This window comes from Dermochelys coriacea, chromosome 1 (genome assembly GCF_009764565.3).
Source record: "Dermochelys coriacea isolate rDerCor1 chromosome 1, rDerCor1.pri.v4, whole genome shotgun sequence".
Classification (NCBI taxonomy): Eukaryota; Metazoa; Chordata; order Testudines; family Dermochelyidae; genus Dermochelys; species Dermochelys coriacea.
The window spans coordinates 327741051-327762354 of NC_050068.2; the positions used below are offsets into that span (position 1 = coordinate 327741051).

The 21304-nt window shown below is 41.2% G+C and overlaps 1 protein-coding gene across 3 annotated transcripts in view; it reads right to left on the minus strand.

The window, feature by feature from the left end:
- LHFPL3 (LHFPL tetraspan subfamily member 3) overlaps positions 1–21304 on the minus strand; it is a 416938-nt gene that overhangs the window by 115273 nt on the left and 280361 nt on the right. For all 3 annotated transcript variants that reach the window (XM_038388037.2, XM_038388039.2, XM_038388038.2), the window contains exon 2: positions 21060–21296. In XM_038388037.2, the coding sequence (XP_038243965.1) occupies positions 21060–21296 (237 nt within the window). The remainder of the gene's footprint in view (positions 1–21059; positions 21297–21304) is intronic.

Genomic DNA, 21304 nt, shown 5'->3' on the forward strand with positions numbered 1-21304 from the left:
TTATACCAACCTGGACACTCGTTCAGTTAAAAAAACTAGCAAACAATTCAGCATCAGAGGCTATCTGTCAGAGTGTATTTTCCACCAAATGCATCCGATGAAGTGAGCTGTAGCTCACGAAAGCTTATGCTCAAATAAATTTGTTAGTCTCTAAGATGCCACAAGTACTCCTTTTCTTTTTGCGAATATAGACTAACATGGCTGCTACTCTGAAACCTGTCAGAGTGGGCTGGGGAAAGATTAGAATGTAAAAAAGCTTTGCAGACTGTACTAAGCTGCATTTGCAGAGCTATATGATAGAACTTGTCCACAGATTCACAGCATAAGCCTGCTTGAGCTAACACTAACAGCCCTTGCTTTTATACCAATTTTCCTGCAATTGTAACAAAAGAAATGTTGCAATGCCAGAATGCTGAACTTCTTGGAACTGATATTTTTAAACCATTTCTCTGAGATGCTGATAGCTCTGAGAAAAAGATTTCCACTCAAGAAACTAAAAGAATTTTTATTTCTCTTTTAAAAGGAAATTACTTTATGTGCTTTTGAAAGGTGTTGGATTGACAGCAGTAGAGACTGAAGTCCTCTATTTATCCATAGAAGAGTTTTAGCATGACCACTTGCAGTGTTAGATTCCCCCCACTGCTGCTATTAGTGTGCCTCAAGTCTGTTTTGATACAGATATCTTTAGAATAAGAAGGTAAATTTGTCCCTAAAGTTAATCCTTAACCTAATGTCTACTATGATTATTTAACATGCATGCTTTCTCTGAATGATCAAACCACATAGAAGAATCCGTGACCTCTAGAGGGATGGATAGTGGCCAATCAGGATTGACCATGCGAGCTAAACTTATTGTTAGAGCCCTGCGCGGATACAAAATTTGTATCTGCATCCGATTTGCAAGCATGGTCTGTGAATATTCACAGATTTTCAGGGCTCTAGATATAAAATTTGGATCCTCATCCATCCACGATCCCACAAAGATGGTCCGCGGACATCTGCAGATTTGCAAGGCTCTACTTATTGTAGAATTCTTCTACTGAACCTAGAAAACAGGGTGAAGAAATGTAGAAAACCATGAACCTCAGTAATCTCAGGTAAATCCCAACTGTAATTTGCAGCTGAGATTTGATTATTTTAATGGTATGCACCAATCTGCAGAAGTCTAACCCATAGCAGATGTGCCATGCCAGTTGAACCCTAAAGATTATCACCTGAGATAGTATGAAAGTTAATTTTACTTGTTAATCTTCACCTGAAACAGGAAACAAATTGTCCAGGGGCAGAGTGCACTTTCTGAGGTGAATATGATCTATCAGCCAGTCTAAGTAAGGATAAATATGAGTCTCATCTTAGATGAGCTCCCCCTCCTCCACATGCAGCTAAGCATGTGGGGAACACTACTCTGGTAACTATTAGTACTGATCTGAGGTATAGCTAGATATATGTATGCTTGAGGTCAAGAGCTAAAAATCAGTTCTGAGGACTTAATTGGGCATTACAGAAGCTAAGGTCACAATTTTGTACTTGAATCTTCTAAAGAATTTCTTGAATCTTTTAAGGACAAAGTTTGCCTGTTTTCTTGAGAATAAGGAAATCTTGGGAATAGAAACCCCCTTATACTGCTTTTGAAGAATACTGACATAGCACAATAATATGGACATTGGTGTAGCCCTAGCCAATGGATCTTGAGGCCCTGGATCCTTTGTATCACCTCACTTTGAATGTTTGGTAAAGTGAGAAAGTATGCATACAACCCCAACAGTGCTAAGGGAACATGCTCTCTCCAGAGTGGAGATTTAGTCTGACAATACCCAGAAGAACACAATCCAGGGTTTGAAGCAAGCAGACAAAGTCCAGCCAAACTACAGAAAGTTCTCTGAATGTCCAGTGATCCAAAGGTCCCTGCTTTGGCTGCTTATGCTCCTATTGGTTGAAGTCTCTGGCTAGCTCCTCTCCACAGATTTCCACTGAAGCCACATGGTAGGGAGGGGGGAGGAGAGAAGGAAGGGACCTTCTGAGTCCTAGTGCCCCTGACTGTACATGCGTGTGGGTGGGTCTCTCCTGCACTATTCTGGCTACGGGAAGTGCTGGGTGCCTTTACAGAGATCTTCCAGGGATACTTGAGTACAGTGTTGAAAAGTCATACTCCTCCTCTTGGTTGGTCTAGTGGTCACAACTAGAAAGTTCTGCATGAAGATAAATTAAAATTTAGAATCTCTTTGCCCGTATCTCCTTCTCGTTTCCCATCTTGACACTGACTACTGGACTCTAGATAGAAGAATGTAAGATATCTATACCCTACAAATGTACAGTATCAGCAGAGGTGTAAGTAAGCTGGTACGCCCCGGTACGGCGTACCGGCAAGAGCCGGTGTGCCGTACCGGGGTGGATCGGCTTCCCCAGGTCCAATTTAAAGGGCCTGCGGCTCCCTGCAGCAGCTGGAGCCCCCGGCCCTTTAAATTGCCGCCAAAGCCCTGGGGTAGCGACGGCGGGGCTGGGGCAGCGATTTAAAGGGCCCTGGGTGGTAGCGGTGGCCAAGCCCTGGGCCCTTTAAATCATCCCTGGAGCCCTGCCGCTGCTTCCCCAGGGCTCCAGCAGGCTCCAGGAACGATTTAAAGGGCCCAGGGTTCTGGCCGCCGCTACCGCCCAGGGCCCTTTAAACCGCTGCCAGAGCCCCCGGCTGCTGCTGTTACCTTGGTGGAGGGAGGGGAGGGGGAAGGAGGCACTTACTGGTACAGGGTGGGCTGGGGCTGGCTCTGACCCCCAGCCCCGCCCCTTCCGCCCTAGGCTCCGCCCCTTCCGGGGACCAGAGCCAGCCCCATACCGGTAAGTTCCTAGACTTACTTTCACCCCTGAGTATCAGCTATGTTCATGAGAGCTATAGAAAAAGTTGAATAGAACCCAGATCCACAAAAAGTTTGCCCACACCTCCAAAAACTTTGATGACCCTATGACAGGCTTCTCTCTTTCTTCTCTTCCAGGCTTATGTACTCCCCTGGTCTTTCTTTTCACACCAATCTGGATCTCACTAGATTCTTCCCTTATGAGCCTCCAAATGTACTTCTTGATTTTCCTCACTAAGGCAGCCTAGTCCATCTCCCCTAATCCTGACAGATTTCTTTTTGTTCCTCTATCTCCCCATGGACCAGATGGAAGAGGCCCCATCTCTCTCTTCCTCTGACTTACTGCTGCATCCAGGCCCATTTCAACAAATGAGGCCCAGATTCTAAGGATCTAACTGTATTCTTCCCTGACTACAGAAAGGTCTCTAAGTTTCCAAGACCAATACAGTCCATTTGTTAGTCTCACACTGGGCAAAGAGAATAGAGCTGGTGACATTCATTGCCTTTCCAGGTGCTATAATCTTAGCACTGACCAGAAGCGGCCCACTGAAAGGTGGGAGGACATATTTTTTGCAACAGTTTGATAAACTACTTTCTTTAACTGGAAAAGAAAGTAGGAACTGGAATCAAACTATGCAACAGGGAGAGTAGAAGATGAAGAGAGGGCTATTTTTGTCTTAAGTAAATCATTATGTTCACTGAGAGTTGGGGTGAAATCTGTCACTGTGAAGTGGCAGACAAAACACTACCATTATCCCAGGAGACTGGATTTCTTGGAAACCCACAAAAAGAACAGACAGCTATTAGATTAAATCACTCTGCTAATTCAATAGGATTCTACTCCTGGGGAGGAGGGAGATTGCAAAGAGATAGTTGTACTTTATAAGGCAGATACACTAAGACATTTTAAGTTACCTTCTGGCTCTGCACATAGTTAATGCAAATTGTCAGGACTATCACTATATTTACACTGCTCATCACTGTGGTGAACCTGAGCTGTAGGGACAACCTCAAAGGGAGAGAGAGCAGTTGAGGTTAAATTCTTCATAAAAGCCTCAGGTAATTCGTGCCCAATTTGAGACAGCTGGGACCTAGTTTTCAGAGGTGCTGTATGACAACTGCAACTGAAGAGAATAGGCAGTGCAGATGCTCAGCGCTTCTGAAAATCAGGTCACTGATGTCTAAAGTTGGTCACCCAAAATCTGAAGTACTCAAAATTACATGCCATTTTGGATTTTAGTCTCTATGTCCATTTGTTCCTGATGAGATCGCTAGTAAGACTGCTGGTCGCGATGGGCTTTTTGTCATATGAACTTCTGTCCACCAGCAACTAGACTGAGATTAAGCAATTTGTTTTACATATTTTAGCCATCAGCCATCCTGTGGTTGTAATTCAGTCACTTTTCATCAGACATGGGCTAAGTTTGAACCAGTGACCTAGAAATGAAAAGCACAGTGTGCCATTACAAGGCATCAGAGCTAGTCAGGTCACAATGCTCCATTCTAAGAAACAAAGTTTAAAATATTAACAATATTGAATGATTACATTGCTGCACTCTTTGCTATTAAAAAGCAGAATTGCTGAAAACAGAGGGCTTTGATTTGAGTGATAACACTACTGGGCCTCAATGTACATTAAGCTACTTCTTTCTAGGCAAGTTAAGAATGACAGGATTATTTATAATGCATTTATTTTTAGAACTCAAAAAGCAACACCAGAAATGTATTGGAAAAAAAATCACTGGGACAATCCCTCTTATTTTTATTCCAGGACATGACTTTTCTCTATAACTGGGAAAAGTTAAGAAGAGGAAAGACCTGACCCTAAAGATAAGGAAACGAAAAACTCTGAAACAGTGAGAGAAAAAAATTCCTACAGATAGGTTCTGCCAGCAGAAGAGATACAAATAGGATGGCTTGGTTTATAAAAGAAGGAGAGAGCGCGAGAGAGAGGGGCAGAGAGGAAAGGAAGACAAAGGAAGGGAGGACAGAGGTTTCATAGCTATGGAGTGTAACTGAGGCGTTTGACACAGGAAGATCAGGTTAGACAGGAGGGATGAATCGAATACTTAAAATTAATTATAAATACATAATTTGAAAGATATACTTCATGTTTCCTATAGCACATTTCACTGAGGGTTTCAAATCAGTTTTTATCAACAGTTGAGACTATTAATTTACTGTTATCAGTTTAATATTTGTACTGATTTTCTGATTACACATTAGTTCCACTATTCAGTACTGACCTGTGACTCTTCTCTTCACATCAGTTTCATTTTTTATTTTTAACCTTTGTTTCTTTCATGAATTAGTTTTTCAAGTATTAGGAACCACTAAAACCTCAGTCTCAGACAGTGAAGAATTAAGCCTACAGGAACTGGAGACAACTGGAATCTTAGTGCTATTAAAAGTCAGGTGAAATGGAAAAAATAATAGAATGAAAGACAGATTTGTGCTAAACCCTGCACACCACTAACAAGACTGAATGGGTGGTGGAGGGCGGGAAACTGGACTAAAACACAGGAACAGAAGAACAAAGCAATGTCCATACTGGAACCGATCTCTAACCTGATTCTACAGAAAGGGATGAAAAGCCACACAGCAATGTGCCCAGATAGGAAGTGTCTTCCTAACAGCAGGCAGGTGTAGTGATTGTCTGTCTTATGTCCTGAAGCATGAGGAGTTATATCCCTTTTAAATCTGTATCTTGCTTTTAAAAAATACCTTCTGTGGTGCTGCCTGGTTCACTGAAAATATCTCAGACTGCACCAGGCATCAAGCAATCAGATTTCTAGTACTTATGATGTTGCATTTTGTAATGTGTTCCATGGACCAGGAAGCACAATTAGTATATCACAGCAGGAAAAAAGAATTAAATTTAAAAGGAAGTAAAACTTATTTTTGTGATGAATTCCTCCCACAAAGCCTGCTAAGTAGAAGTTTTCATAATAGAAATCTGTTTAACTCAGCTTTAATTTTCACTTTTCAGTTCACCTTTTAAAAACATTGAGATTTGCATTCAGCCTCCAAAGGTATCTATGCTTTCTTTCTTTTGGTCTCAGCTATGAGCTTGCCTCAGTGGGGTTACAGAAACTTAGGGGGCTTAGTAGTTAAATGAGAGGGCTGGATGCCTAATCTTTCATCCATTTGAACAAAAGGATATACCTACCTACCTCACGGGGATGTTGTGAGGATTAATTAATTTAATTTCTGTGAGGGCTTTGAGAGAATCAGATGAAAGATGCTATATTGGGAAAGTATTATCATCATTGTATGTACCAATACTCTTAAAAGCTTGCATGTTTTGTCCCTGAAGAGACTGTAGGGATATTATTTTTAAGATATTTTTAAATGTTAATTCTGCACAATATTTACACTGCCCTTGATAAACTCCACTTGTCCCCATACACCCATGATTAAAGTGATAACTTTTGTTGTATTTTAAATGCTCCCAAGGATTCCTACATACCATTTAGTGGAAGCAAAACGAAGTCTGAACTTTCTTCTAGTTTAGCGTATCTATGTGGTGTAGACTCTTGGAACAGCAGCCGTCAGAGTGCTGGGAAATATGGTGTGATTCATGTTTCTTTAGGTCCTATGTGCCCAGTATTAGTAAAAAGGATATTTACAGAACTGTAAGGTTACTGTGAAATGTGTGCTCTGAGCAGGTGGCAGCTGAGAAGGTGGCATCTTGTGCCTACAGGTAAGTATGTGCTCGCACATCCAGCCTTGTAAAATAAAGAACTGGCTGGAGAGGGGGAGCATATGAAGAGATCACCACGTTTTCAGCAGCTGTACCACATGAAAAGTTATATCATCATATTTCCCTGACAGGCACAGAGGGCCCAGCAAGACTGTCCTCACAGAGCTTCCTACACATTCTTCCCTGGATGATGGTCGAGCCTGCACTCTGAAGGACGAAAGGCTGGTCCCCCAAACCAGCAGCTGTCAGGAGATCTGCACAAAGGCCTTTAGTTTCATCTTTATTCTCAACCCCACTCTGTCTTCTCTAGATCCCTATCAACACATCAGATATTCACATCTGCTGACGTCTCAGAGGAGGCATTCCCCTCTTCCAGGCCCCTGGGACCAGATCTTGTTCATCTCCATGCCCTCTGCTTGTGGCATCAAAAGAAACAATATGGCCCTAAAACACTAAAACTCATTTGTTAGTGTGTTAATCCACAATCCTTAGCATTTTTTTACCTTATTTTAGTCCCCTTGTCAATCCTGGTTTTGAGTGAGTTTTATTATGCCTAAAACATCCAGTTGATGGGCAAGAGAAAATATTCTCACAGAAATTTTCCATGGATGTTAGCTGCTTGTCTACTGGTTTGAGTGTATACAGGATTGAGTCCCTCCCTCGATTAAGTCCCTCTCTTCATGAGGACAATAAGATGTATTCCGGTCAGTAATATTTCTTAAGGACTGGGCCCAAGTTTTTTGAAACCTCACTAATTTATAGATTAATTGGTGGCCATGGGATTTATAGCTATATGGATTTTGGTGCCTCAAAGCTAGATGGATTTTGAGTGCTATTGTAAATTTACAACTGCTAGTCATGTCACAAAGACCTGGAAAGATATATTAAGAAAAGTTTCTCATCCCTCTTCAGGAAAACAAGGCAGCTATGGTGTTTGACTGGCACATTTATTGCTCTTAATGTGTCAGTTTTTCCCATACAGAATAAAAGTTAACAACTGCAGAACAGCAGAAAGAATACCTACAAAAATGAGATGGAATAAAGGAGGTTAGCTTTGCTCTTTAGATAGCTAGTGTTGCTGCTGAAAGTGTAAAGGCCACATGCCAATTAATTCTCAGTGGGTTTTCAATTATGATTCTAAATTCAGCAATTAGATTCTGAAGGTGAATTCTGAAAGGGCACATAAAGCCGGCAGTAAAAATGTTGCTACAGATTTTTATTTTTTCCTTAACCATTTGGCATCATTTCTTGCCTTGCTGCCAAATGCCATATTTTTGTTAGGGATGTGCTTTCACGGCTGTTCTAATCCCAAAGATGATGCTTTCACACTTTTACAGTGTGACTCCTCTGGCCAAATTCCAGTTAAGTCTTTGACATTTATATCTAAGTATATTGAATCATACCTGATATACTTCAGTTACTCTGAGGGACGTGTATGCTCTTTGGTATAACAACTGACTGATCTTTTGTGCTTTATTAGTTTTATTTGCAGGTGTATTAGCAGGCATTATTGCACAGTGTTATATTATATATATTAATTAATTATATTGTATTATATATTATATATATTAGCTCTTCAAAGGAAGCATGCCACTATTTGATACCATATCAAATACTAGCTCCTAAAACACTTGTGAAATGGTACCTGAAATATTGCACTCAAAGAATTCTGTCAATAATTTAAATACGACTCTCAGGGCTATTTAAAACTTCTGTGACTTGCAATAATGGATTCAATTTACTTGGGCAAAACTCCTACATGTTTAGCTCCCTGAGAGAGAACTGCTGGATCAAGTCTAATCTGCCTCAAAGATTCAAGTTTTGGATCAATGAGTTACTTAAAATAAAGAGTACATTACTAAATATTTAGTATAAAATTAATCATTTTCAATTATGCTAAACTAGCTTTCTATTCTAAGCATAATGACAGGTTTCAAAGTAGCAGCCATGTTAGTCTGTATTCGCAAAAAGAAAAGGAGTACTTGTGGCACCTTAGTTTCTTCTTAGTCACTTCTGTGGCTCAACTTAATGCAAATATAGAAGAGAACAAAGGTGGTTGTTGGCTCTCTGTTCTGTGGGGAGAACTGTATGGGTCCTTTCTCCATCCCTCCTCTTTTCCTTCCAGTGAGGAGCAGAAGGAGACAGAGCTGGATAACATCCAAATCTCCTATACACAGTCGGAGCCAGTGACCATATTCATTTGCTGTCACTAAAAGTTGGGAGCAAAAGAGGGGCTGGCATCTCAGCAATAGGTGGTCAATTTTTTCAAAATGAAAAATGACCCTTAATTTACTTCAGGCTATCTGATCAAATACAAGCTATTATTTATTCTGGTAACAAATTTATCAGAACAGTTTAAAGCTGGAGATGATTGAAATGCCTGAGCTTCAGAAGGAGAAAAATTCTCAAGAAAATGCAGATAAACACAGGTGAATCCAACTACCCAAATTCAGCAAAAGAATTTTAGAACTACAGCTATTTTGAAGTAATTGATTTTACAGTGTCCAGTATTCAATCAAGATTTGAACAACAATATGATTCAAAATCTTGAAACTCTCTTAACTCCAAAATGTAACAGAAACACAAGTTCAAGGCATGCTTCAAATGTATAATAACGATTTCAATCAGGATTGACTGATCGCTCAGCTTCATCTGCGAGATGCCAACTGTCAGCTTTCAGAAAGACCATTAATGTCAGTTCAGAAACAATCATGACTTTACTGGTATAGAAGGACAAATCTGACGATTGACAGCTTAGAGGTGTTTCAGAAGAATTCATTTCAAGAAACCCTGGGTGAACATCATTGGTTGGAACCTTCTCAGATCTGTAAGTCATTCTTTTGACTCATGTTTTAAAAAGTATTGCTTTAATGTGTAGTTTTGTAGCACGACTAAACACCACTGGAGCCATATGCTCAGCCATAAACAAAGTACTCAAATTCTGGCGATGTGCATGTGTTGTGGCACTCCTGGGGCTGGGAAAGGACACAACGGAGCCGAAGAACTCCAGGCCTATATCACTACTATGTCACCTCTTTAAACTATATGCAGAGGTGAAAGTGGACTGGTATGGGCCGGTACAGTGTACTGGTAAAAAGTAGCCGCTAGTATGGGCCCCTACACAGCCGACATTAAAGCACTGCTGCAGCACTACTTTAACGTTGCTGTCCCTTTTGCCCCCCCACAGGCCTGGGGCTCTTGGCTGCCGCCGCTGCTACCACAGCAGTGGCTGAAGCCCCGGGCCCTTTAAATCCCTGCCAGCAGCATGGGCCAGGCAGCGCAGAAGGACTTGCTAGGAGAGGCTGACCACCAGCCCCGCCCCTTCCAGGGGCCCAGAGCCAGGCCACCCTACTGGTAATACTTTTATGTTATTTTCACCCCTGACTGTATGAGTGTCTTATCCTAACTTGTTGGATAATTGCCTATCACAACTTTTTGAAAAGCACCTAAACCTAGAACAAGTTGCAAAGTTAGTGCCCAGAACAATATACTCTGGAAGCTTGCAATTGAAAATGGGGAACCCACCAACACTAAGAGCCCTGCATTTGTGTTTTGCTATTCAACAGCTGAATACATGTGTCTGGTGTGGGAAAGAGCTCATTCAAAGAAGTTGGACTCTGTGCTGAATGACCGCGGCCACTATATCGTAGGATGTCTAAAACCAACAGATGTGAACAGCCTTTATGTGCTTGCTGGAATTGCTCCACTGGATATCAGGAGAGCAGTCACAAGCAAAATGGAATGATTATGACAGGTTGAAGATACCAGACATCCACCTTGTGGCTCCACCACAGAAAAGCTTCCTAGCTGCAACAAAACCACTTCAAAAATCACTGACTGCTACATGACTGGAAATATGACGCAAACCAAATACACATTTGACATTGCCAAATGCCTTCCTGCAGGTGCAGAGAAGGACTGGTTGACCTGGAGATATTTAAATCACCTCTGAACAAGAGTCAGTAGGTCAAAAGTCAGTATACGAAAGCAGGACTATTCCAGTGATCCAGACACATGTGACTGTGGTGAAACACAAATCATAAACATCTGTTGGTCTGCTAGTTCCTGGAGGAACTGTGCACCATGGAAGATCTCGCCTGGGCTACAGACTGACCATAACATTTGCCCTACACTGGAAAAAACTATGATTGTGGAAGAGACACGAGAAGAGATGATGACAAAATAAAGTGAGATAAATGAGTTTCTGTTTCAAACTCTGTTTTCTTTATTAATGCAATCCCTAAAATTTTGGAGGGGGCCTAAAGTCTATGCTTATGCATTGCAAGCAAACACTTCCTGACTTTTATTCAGTTTTGGACATAACATAACATCACTTCTAATGCAACTTCTAGTGTTGATATAAAATTTTACTACATGTTCTTTATCCTGCAGTTTATTGGGACTCATTCCTCATCCTGGTGCTTACACATTACATTTATGCCACTCACTACTCCTCCTGCGTATAGAAACTAGATGAATAGCTGTGGATTTAAACACACACCTTCAACAATCAATCTGTGTTCCTCTGGATATAGTGGAACAAATTCAGTCCTGGCTCAAGTACCTGCAACTCCATTAATTTGGTGTAACATTGTGTATTCTGCCTCTGTGCTGCATTTGTTAGAAAGATGTGTAGCTGATGTGAACAGTGTTTTTGTCATGAAAGGGGTTCAAGTTAGGCCTGGATGTAGAGAACAGAGATGAAGATCAAGGGAAAAATCCATTATGAGCCAAGTGCCCAAGTACTACTTCAGCTTATCCCTTCACCTCAATTCACTAAAAGAATTGTATCACCTACCTTCTGAGCCTTTGGTTCTTTTTTACATATAATACAGGCAGTCAAAATTATTATTTTTAATTTTAGGCACTATTAAATCTAATTAGGGAAAAAACCATCTACCAGTATGCGTTGAAGTGGTAGCATTGTGTGCCTCATTCGACTGATTCATTAGGAGGACAATTTTTTTCTTTAATATTGCTATTGAATGAGGCTCCCCACAGAGTTTAGCAGCATGGGATCCCTCTTTCCATGAAGCAGAATGCCATTTTCCATATTCTTCCTTCATTAATCTGTGGGGAGCGGACACCCTTAATTCATGGTTTTTCATTTTTTTCAGTAGACTAATGCATGCATAAGTTTGGGAGAGAGGGGATTTTATCTTATCACAGAAAGTTAAGCTTGAAAGGAACTCTTGGATTATCCAATACATCACCCTGCACTAGTGCAGGATAGTCCTTTACTTTATTAGTTACTTTAATTTACTGTTGAAGGCCTCAATTTTAATCTCGCTGGCAAATTATATACATATTTTCTAAACCCCAAATATTTTATTTATTGCAAGTTAGAACAATTTCTCCGCCTTTTGTTGGCAAATTTCTTTATGAATTTACATACGACTGTATAAACAGACTATTTTGCAAGGCAGTACATATTTAATGTATGTAATCTTTCGCCATAGATTATATCTTCTAACTCCTCTGTAATCTTAATGCTTCTTCTCTACAGTCTCTCTCTATCATTTCTAAACAAAGGTCTTGATTCTGCTATAGGATCTGCATTGGGGGTGGGGGTGGGGGGTTAACCATGTAGCTTCAATAGCAAAAGTTAAGAGCTGTCTTTAGCACCACAGCAGTCTCTTCCTGATAATTTTAAGTTATATTTGGTTTACTGTCCGGGACCCATTTCTCCATTAGAACCTACCAGTGAGGACAGTGACCCAAAAACCCCTTAATGCCAACTGGCAAGGGAGTCACAGGAGTATCTTGATTCTGGTATGTACATGCTGGTTCATCAAAGAATGTCATGTGGGTCTTAAATGGCAGCTGGGGTCACACTGATCAATATTCGCAAAAAGAAAAGGAGTACTTGTGGCACGTTAGACACTAACAAATTTATTTGAGCATAAGCTTTCGTGAGCTACAGCTCACTTCATTGGATGCATTTGGTAGAAAATACAGAGGGGATATTTATATACACACACAGAGAACATGAAACAATGGGTTTTATCATACACACTGTGAGGAGAGTGATCACTTAAGATGAGCCATCAGCAGCAGCGGGGGGGGGGAGGGGGGAGGAGGAAAACCTTTCATGGTGACAAGCAAGGTAGGTCAAAAACCAGTAGGAGAACACTTCAATCTCTCCAGTCACTCGATTACAGACCTGAGGGTGGCTATCCTTCAACAAAAAAACTTCAAAAACAGACTCCAACGAGAGACTGCTGAATTGGAATTAATTTGCGAACTGGATACAATTAACTAGGCTTGAATAGAGACTGGGAATGGATGAGTCATTACACAAAGTAAAACTATTTCCCCATGTTATTTCTCCCCCCACCCCACCCCCCACTGTTCCTCAGATGTTCTTGTTAACTGCTGGAAATAGCCTACCTTGCTTGTCACCATGAAAGGTTTTCCTCCTCCCCCCCCCAATGCTGGTGATGGCTCATCTTAAGTGATCACTCTCCTTACAGTGTGTATGATAAAACCCATTGTTTCATGTTCTCTGTGTGTGTATATAAATCTCCCCTCTGTATTTTCCACCAAATGCATCCGATGAAGTGAGCTGTAGCTCATGAAAGCTTATGCTCTAACAAATTTCTTAGTCTCTAAGGTGCCACAAGTACTCCTTTTCTTTTTGTGAATACAGACTAACACAGCTGCTACTCTGAAACTGGTCAATATTGTTGTGAAATTTATGGTAAGGCACTATATAAAGATTTATGTATATATACACTGAAAATATGTTCTTAGAGTCTGTATAAAGGTACCAGCAGAGATGGAGAAAGATTTCCTGTCAGCCAAAAGATGTTTATTCACCTCTCTCTCTCCATCGGGATGTTAATTAAGCATTGTAAGTTAACACAGTGGACACCCATTTACATACAAAGTCAATGGAAAGTTGCAAAGTCAATAGAGAAGCAGTACACAGGAAAAAGAAGCCACAGTGATATATACTGTCTCGGAGTACAGACAATTAACTTTGGGGACTATAAGTAGGAGGCAAATAAGACACCCCCTTATTGTGCACGTAGGAAGTAAATGGGTAGTGCATTTACATTTATGAAAACAGGATCTCAGCCAACTTTGGTTGAAACACTGCAAAACACACTCAGTGGTGGTCACAGGGCCTGTGTCCAGGGTCCTGGCCAAATTGATGCCCTGGAAAAATAGGCACCCCTGCACCCCAACCACCTGCCCGGCACTCCTGCTGGGGAGCGGGGTCAGGGTGCTTGGGCTTGCCCCACTCCCCCCATCCAGTGCTTCTTCTGGGGAAGTCCTTGCACCCTGACCCCACTTTCCCACAGAAGCGCTGGGAGGGGAAGAGGAGGGACTGCAGGTGCAAGGGGTGGGGAGCAGCAACACCTGCTGTGGCCCATGGCCCCCACCTGCTGTGGCCCAGGGCCCCAGAAACCCCTAATCCGCCTCTGAAGACACTAGCTAAGATAAAACTTTATATAAGAAGTTAACCTGTTAAGTCAAGTTTAGAAAGCATGTAATAATTTTATTGTATATGTAATGTGTTGTTTCCAATATCATTACTCACTATTACTTAACAAACGAGGAGTCCTTGTGGCACCTTAGAGACTAACACATTTATTTTGGCATAAATGTGTTAGTCTCTAAGGTGTCACAGGGACTCCTCATTGTTTTTGCTAATACAGACTAACACGGCTACCACTCTGAAACCTGTCACTATTACTTGAATCTTTGATAATAAACTTATCCTTGTTTTCACTATGTTTATATCTAAGTGCTGTGATATTAAGCTAGATGCTGATCCTGAGTTGAATCACTCAAACTGGTGTGCACTTGGGGACAGGTGACCTGGTATTTCTAGGAGTGTTCCGTGGAGAAGGGGCTGGATACTACAGCAAAACACTTCAAAGGGGCTTAGGGACTCAGGTGCATCTATGGTTAATTAGCAAGGCAAAGTAAGGCCTGGAATAGCTGCTCACACACATTCCTCTGGGCTAACAGCCTGGCAGTGTCAGGGAGCTGACACCCAGTTAAACACAGGCAAGACATGCTCACATTGGCAGCAGGGGGTAACAAGGTGATTTACAGTCCTGGGTACCCCAAGAACTATCACAAAGACTCCTATGCTTGTGTGGAGTTGTATTGACCATGTGACTTTGCAGAGATGTTGGGATCATGTTAGCAGATCTTAATGCAGGTTGAGATATAGGAAATGCACAGATCAGACGTCAAGAATTATAACATTCAAAAATCAGTCGTAGAACACTTCAATCTCTTTGGTCACTCGATTACAGACCTAAAAGTTGCAATTCTTCAACAAAAAAAACTTCAAAAACGAGAGACTGCTGAATTGGAATTAATTTGCAAACTGGATACAATTAACCTAGGCTTGAATAGAGACTGGGAGTGGATGGATCATTACACAAAGTAAAACTATTTCCTCATGTTTATTCCCCCCCCCCACTGCTCCTCAGATGTTCTTGTTAACTGCTGGAAATGGCCCACTTTGATTATCACTAACAAAGGTTCCTCCCCTCCCCCCGCGGGTAATAGCTCACCTTAAGTGATCACTCTCCTTACAGTGTGTATGGTAACACCCATTGTTTCATGTTCTCTGTGTATATAAATCTCCCCGCTGTATTTTCCACTGAATGCATCCGATGAAGTGAGCTGTAGCTCACGAAAGCTTATGCTCAAATAAATTTTGTTAGTCTCTAAGGTGCCACAAGTACTCCTTTTCTTTTTACAGAACGTATGGAATCCTATTCATTCCTCTAATACATACACACCTCTTCCATTGAAATCAATAGTATTTGCCTGCACGTATCTGAGGTCAAAATGTAGTCCATAAGTACACTATGGATTTGTTGAGTTATATTACTTGAAATAGATGACCACTGCAGTTTAGACACACACCATATATTTAATACCACAGCAGACTGTTGGGGGGGAAAATGTGAATTCTCTATTGCAAGTATCACATGTAAGAACAGAGAGGTTATAATTTGCCTTTATGAAGCTGTGGTTAGACCCCACATGCAGTGCTGGGTGTAGGTGGATTCCTCATTATGGAGAGATGATGTTCTCACCACAGTTAAGGTTGCAATCATAAGCAGCCTTATTTTTATCTCCCATATACTTCTGGCTGGCAAAGTTGGTGTAACCTGAAAATAGCCAGGTGCTGGGGGTGGAGATTTTTTCAGATATAGTTTTAAGAGAGTCAGTTAAACTGTCTTTTAATTATAGGTCATTACATTTTTTTGGATTTGCATTTAACATTTCCTTGTGAACCTCTGGATCAAAAATATCTTGGTACTAACCCTTCAAACTTCCTTTATGTTTAAAAAGCCTTGAAAATTCATTGTGTAGGCCCTATGGTGTAGGCTGTATTTGAAGAAAGCGGATTGTAATTAAACAAAGTAATTAGCAATTGCATCCAATTGTAATGATTATAGTATATGTTTGAGCAGCGTGACTTTTTTGTAGCTGGTTGCAGCTGAAAGAGAACATCTGAGTCTTTTACCACTTTAACAGAGTTTTTGCCTTAGTTCAAATGGCAGAGAACTGTGTTTGGGAACTATCAACTAGGGCAAGGATTTTCAAGTTTCCACATCTAAAATTAGGCACTGAAATGAGTGATTCAATTTTTATTCAGCACCTATGGAAAGTGGAGTAGTTATATGACTCTTCCTTTTAGGCACCTAAGAATAAACACTTGTCTTAGGCTCTTAGTACCAGCTCTGCAGGTCTGCATGGTTTATTTGGTAAATGTGGTGTTTGACTGCAGCAATGGATTCACTGAAGAATAGCATCCAGGTAGTTTTCCTCTTCCTTGTAAAGTAGGAATACAACTGGTCAAGCTGGTTTTGTGTTACAAGCAGTAAAAAACACCCTGAGCATGGAGCTAGAGTAAAGGTGGGTAAACTACAGCCCGCGGGCCACATCTGGCCCGTGGAACCATCCTGCCTGGCCCCTGAGCTCCCGGCCGGGGAGACTAGCCCCCCAGCCCCTCCCCAGCTGTCCCCCCTCTCTCAAAGCCACACAGGCAGCGGGGCTTGCGCCCGCCCATCTCCCAGGCTTTCCAATAAGAGTGGATGGGGGTGGGGTCCTGGAGGGTCCTGGGAGGGATGGGACAGGGAGCCGGGGGGTTGGACAAGGGGTAGGGTCCCGGGGGGCATTTAGGGGTGGAGGTCCTGGGAGGGGGCGGTCAGGGGACAAGGAGTGGGGCGGGGCTATGGATAGGGGTCAGGGCAGTCAGGGGACAGGGAAGGTTGGATAGGGGGTGGATCCCAGTGGGGCAGTTAGGGATGGGGGGGTCCTGGGAGGGGGCGGTCAGGGGACAAGGAGCGGGGAGGGGGTTGGATGGGTTGGGGGTTCTGAGGGGGGCAGTCAGGGGGCAGGAATTGGGAGGGGGTGGAAAGGGGTGGGGGCCAGGCTGTTTGCAGAGGCACAACCTTCCCTACCTGGCCCTCCATACTCTTTTGCAACCCTGATGTGGCCTTCGGGCCAAAAAGTTTGCTCACCCCTGAGCTAGAGGAAACATGTGGATCACACCTAAGCTTGTACAAATGAAGGATGGAAGAGAGATGGGCAGCCATGGCAAGGAAAGGAAAATGTCAATCAAAGAAAGAGACTAGAATAAAAATAGTTAAATTTTAGGAGCTATTTTACAGAAAATTAAGTGCCAACTTTTAAAACAAGATTTTTCATATATTAGGTTTTTATATCTCAGGAGACCTCAGGGGATTTGATTCTGTAGAATGAAGGGGGAACAGCTGAGCTTATTGTGAATAGCTGGAAGATAAGGGAGCCCAGCATGCCTGCTTCAGTTGGATGATGACTATTTGAATTTTTGTATACATTGTGGCCATAATTTTCGAACTTGGATGCCGAAAATTGGGCATCCAAATCCATATTTAGGCACCTAAGTTTGAAAACACAGACTTGTGTGTTTCTGTATCTGCCTGATGGAAACATGTGAGGGATTTTATAGTATTTGATGCACATTTATTATAAGCCATATGTGAATGTGAGAAAGCTATCTTTCTTAGGCATGACATGACAGCTGAAGAGCACTTAGTCATACAGGATCTCTAGCAAGTTGCCCCTTTGCTAAGCAATAGCAGATTTGGGGATTTTTAACTCTGTTTTATTTATTTACCAAATGTACACAAGTCCTTGTTCACCTGCAACACAGACGGTGAAAACTGCACATGGGAAATTAATTCCTTCTTACAGAAACTTCAGCTAAGACACCACTGCCCCGTCACCAGGGAGCAACTCGCTCTTGTCTCTGTCTTTGGCTCTCCTGCCTAGCACACTATTCCCTTTCCCAGTCTCAGCCCTGGGGCTTTTTAGGCTGGGAAACCCCTAGTTCAAACTGCTCACCTAGGACTATCTGGTCTCAAAAGGTGAGCCTGAGTGTTAACCCTCCTTTCTTGTAGCTGTTCTGCCCTTCCAAGGAACCTCAGAAAAGTTGGTCTGACAGCCCAACCAGTCAAAGGAGAGTGCTTTAACCCACACAATCCCACTGACGTCTCTCTGTGTGGAGTTTACTGCATGGGGTAACTTTAACTCTTCCTGTGGAGAGGAGAGTTTCAACCTGAACACTTATACATTGATGTCTCATAACATGCATGAAACTAGAACATTCTGCCATAACAGTCTTTTTCCAAATACATCTCTTGTGATCACTTCATGGTTTGGCTAGAGCCTGAATTTTACATAATTAAAATTAATACTGTTCAACATGTTAAATTATGCTATTCTATAACACATCAAGGTAAATGCCTGATATTTCTGACTCATTTTAAATGGTGTTGATGAAGCCTAAAACCAAGATTAATTCCTATCCAATGTGTTAACACTCTGATTGCCATTAATTTTGATAACGTACAGTGCTTTAAGCACTATTGTTGGTTCCTGTAACAAAAAGCAAAATATGCCATTAATGAAAAGAGAGAACAGAATAGCTGTGCATAAGTACCATGTGAAAGTCTTTTTTAGAGATGCCTCTCTCCTTCAGGCTACAGTTGATTTTGTATGAAAAATATACAGATTGTAAGACAGAATTTACATATCAGAAAAACTGCATATAGACTATACATTGAAAACTACATTCCAGACTATGTTATAGTAATCAAACCTAGAACATATGTTGACCAGTGTCTTACATTTATTCTCAAACCTGAGTAAACTAGAGAAGAGTAAGAAATGGTGAAAAAATACAGCTGTCTTGCATATGGAACACTTGTCTCAGTCCTCTCCAGTTCAGAATTTTAAGACATGTTTCTTATTTTTAAGCATTCATTAACCTATTAACGTTTAGCTATTCTGAATGTCAAAAACACAGAGGAGTACAGACTGTTCTTTTCTCTGATTTTGTCACTTTATTTTATCACCTTGTTTTGTATATACTTCCTTGTTTCAATTTCCAGAAATAATTCTGGTACAAAGGGCTTACTCAAACAAACTGTCATTAAAGTCAGTTGGAGTTTTGCTTGAATTAGGACTGTAGGATTGGGCCCAAGATTAATTTTACAATTATAACCGTTAATAATCTCTAATAATGGCCCTGTGAACTGTGATTTTTCTGTATCAGGTAATAATGTTTCTGTGCTTATACGTTATTGCATTCTCTCATGCCTAGTTATTCCATAACAATATCAGAAAATGTGGAGACAGATCTCTGGCTATAGCCTGGCCCTGTTGTGGTAGAAGATGACATAAATGGACAGCTGGGCATTCCCTTTTCACAGAGGAATCTCTGGCTGATGCAGAGCCAGCACAGTCAGCTGCATGCCATGCTATCTGGCCTCCCTGGTGTACAGGGCACGCTAAGAGAGTGGCCAGGATGCCTTCCACTCCAGTAATTTTTGAAGAGCTCTTAAGGGGCCATTGCAGCTGTCATTGTTTAGAGCAGACCCAAGTCTTTTGTAATGTATGCCCCCAGGATCAGTTGGTATAAAAGTGGTATAATCATATAATTCTATTGGAGCAAAGGCAAATTTTGGGAAACAAATTAAGATACACACAAACATTCACAACTTTAAGCGTGAAAGTGTTTTATCATCTAGCTGTATATCTTGAATTAGTATGTTCATTAAAGACGTACAGTTAAAAAAAATGTATATCTGAAATTCTAGTAGGTGGAATTCAGATAAGCAAGCCAAAATTCTGACCCTGTACTCTCTTCTAGTTTCAATTGTATACTGGGTCTCCTGAGATAAATTCTAAATGTTCTTTTGCCATACTTAGAAGACACAGAGATGAATTTTCCTTTTACAATTTCCTTTTAAAATGTTAAGTGAATGTCATTCTTATAGAAAGATGACACACTGACAGATCTGGAAAATGAAGCCCTCAGTTTAGCCACAGAACATGCAGATTAAAGGCAATGACAATACAAGCGTTCCTAGACACCTTAACATTAATAGGGCACTAGTGAGTCCTAGAGTTGTGTGGGTAGTTCAGTCTTAAAGTCAAATCAGTCTTTGGCCTCTGTGTGCTGACTGATCACAACTGTGCCAGTTACCACCAATTATATAGGTGCTTTCAGAGATGTGGACAGCTGTGCACTAGGATCAGGACTGAAATGAACTGTTATACACAATGTATGCTTCCAAACAAACAGCTTTTAGCTTCTACTGGCTTCTAAGGGGTGGAGAATGCCACATTCTCAAATCACTGTATAAACATTCAATTATTAACCTACCCCAAATCCATGTGAGGTGGCTAAGAAACCAACCCAAGGCAACACAGTGAGTTAAATCAGAACAGGGGTTAGAACTTTTGTGTTGTGGTTTGGGAGCTCTGTTGTCAATCCACTAGACCATGGCACCTCATTACATAGACTGTCTCAGGGGTAGTCAATTATTTTTTGTCAAGGTCCAAATTTCTTGGTCAATGTATAGTCAAGGTCCAGACTTCAGAGAAAATAATAATAAAAATGATGATAATAAAAAATAATAAAACAAAACAAGAATAATGATAATAAGTAAATAAAAAGATTTCAAAGTCTGTTCAAAAGCATCTGATAGTCTGGATTTGGCCTGCGGTCTGTCTATTGACTACCCCTGGGCTATCCCATTACATAGCTCATTACCAGTCTCCCAAGCCATCCATTCCTTTGTTACTTTCTATTGCACAGTAACATACTAATCCTAAAGGAAACAAAATAAGAACAAATGTAGAGAGGCGTATGGACAAGGATAAAGATGGTAAAGTTTCAATGATAATGAAATACAAAAACAAGTGAGGAAACTAAGGCAAAATGTAAAAAAAATATTTTATCTACTCCTTCCAGAATGTTAAGCACAGATACAAGCACAAATCAGTAAGTTCTATAACAGAGCAGAAATTATTGTAACTTGAGTTCTTTGATTTGGGAACTAAAAAAATTATTAAAATCCCCCAGCAAATTACAACATAAGGAAGTGTGATATTTTTTGCTAAAAAGAGAGATAATTGTTTTTTTAAGTATTTTCCCTTGAGGCAGCATTGAGTAGTATTGTTCCCATAGGCAATCCTACCTTTGTTTTCCAACTTGAGTTCCTCTGCTAGCAAGCTGTCTTGTCTGTTGCCAAGCACAAATGCCAGAAACGAGAGGATCAGGGCATCCAAGATTCCAATAATAGCCAGGATATATGCCCAGCGAACTGAACAAGCCCCAAGTGTGTACTTGTCTGTCTTTTCACCACACATCCGTTTTACCTCATCTGAATCCCAGCCATCAGGAAAAATCATACAGCCCAGGACGAGACAGGCAGCTTGGAAA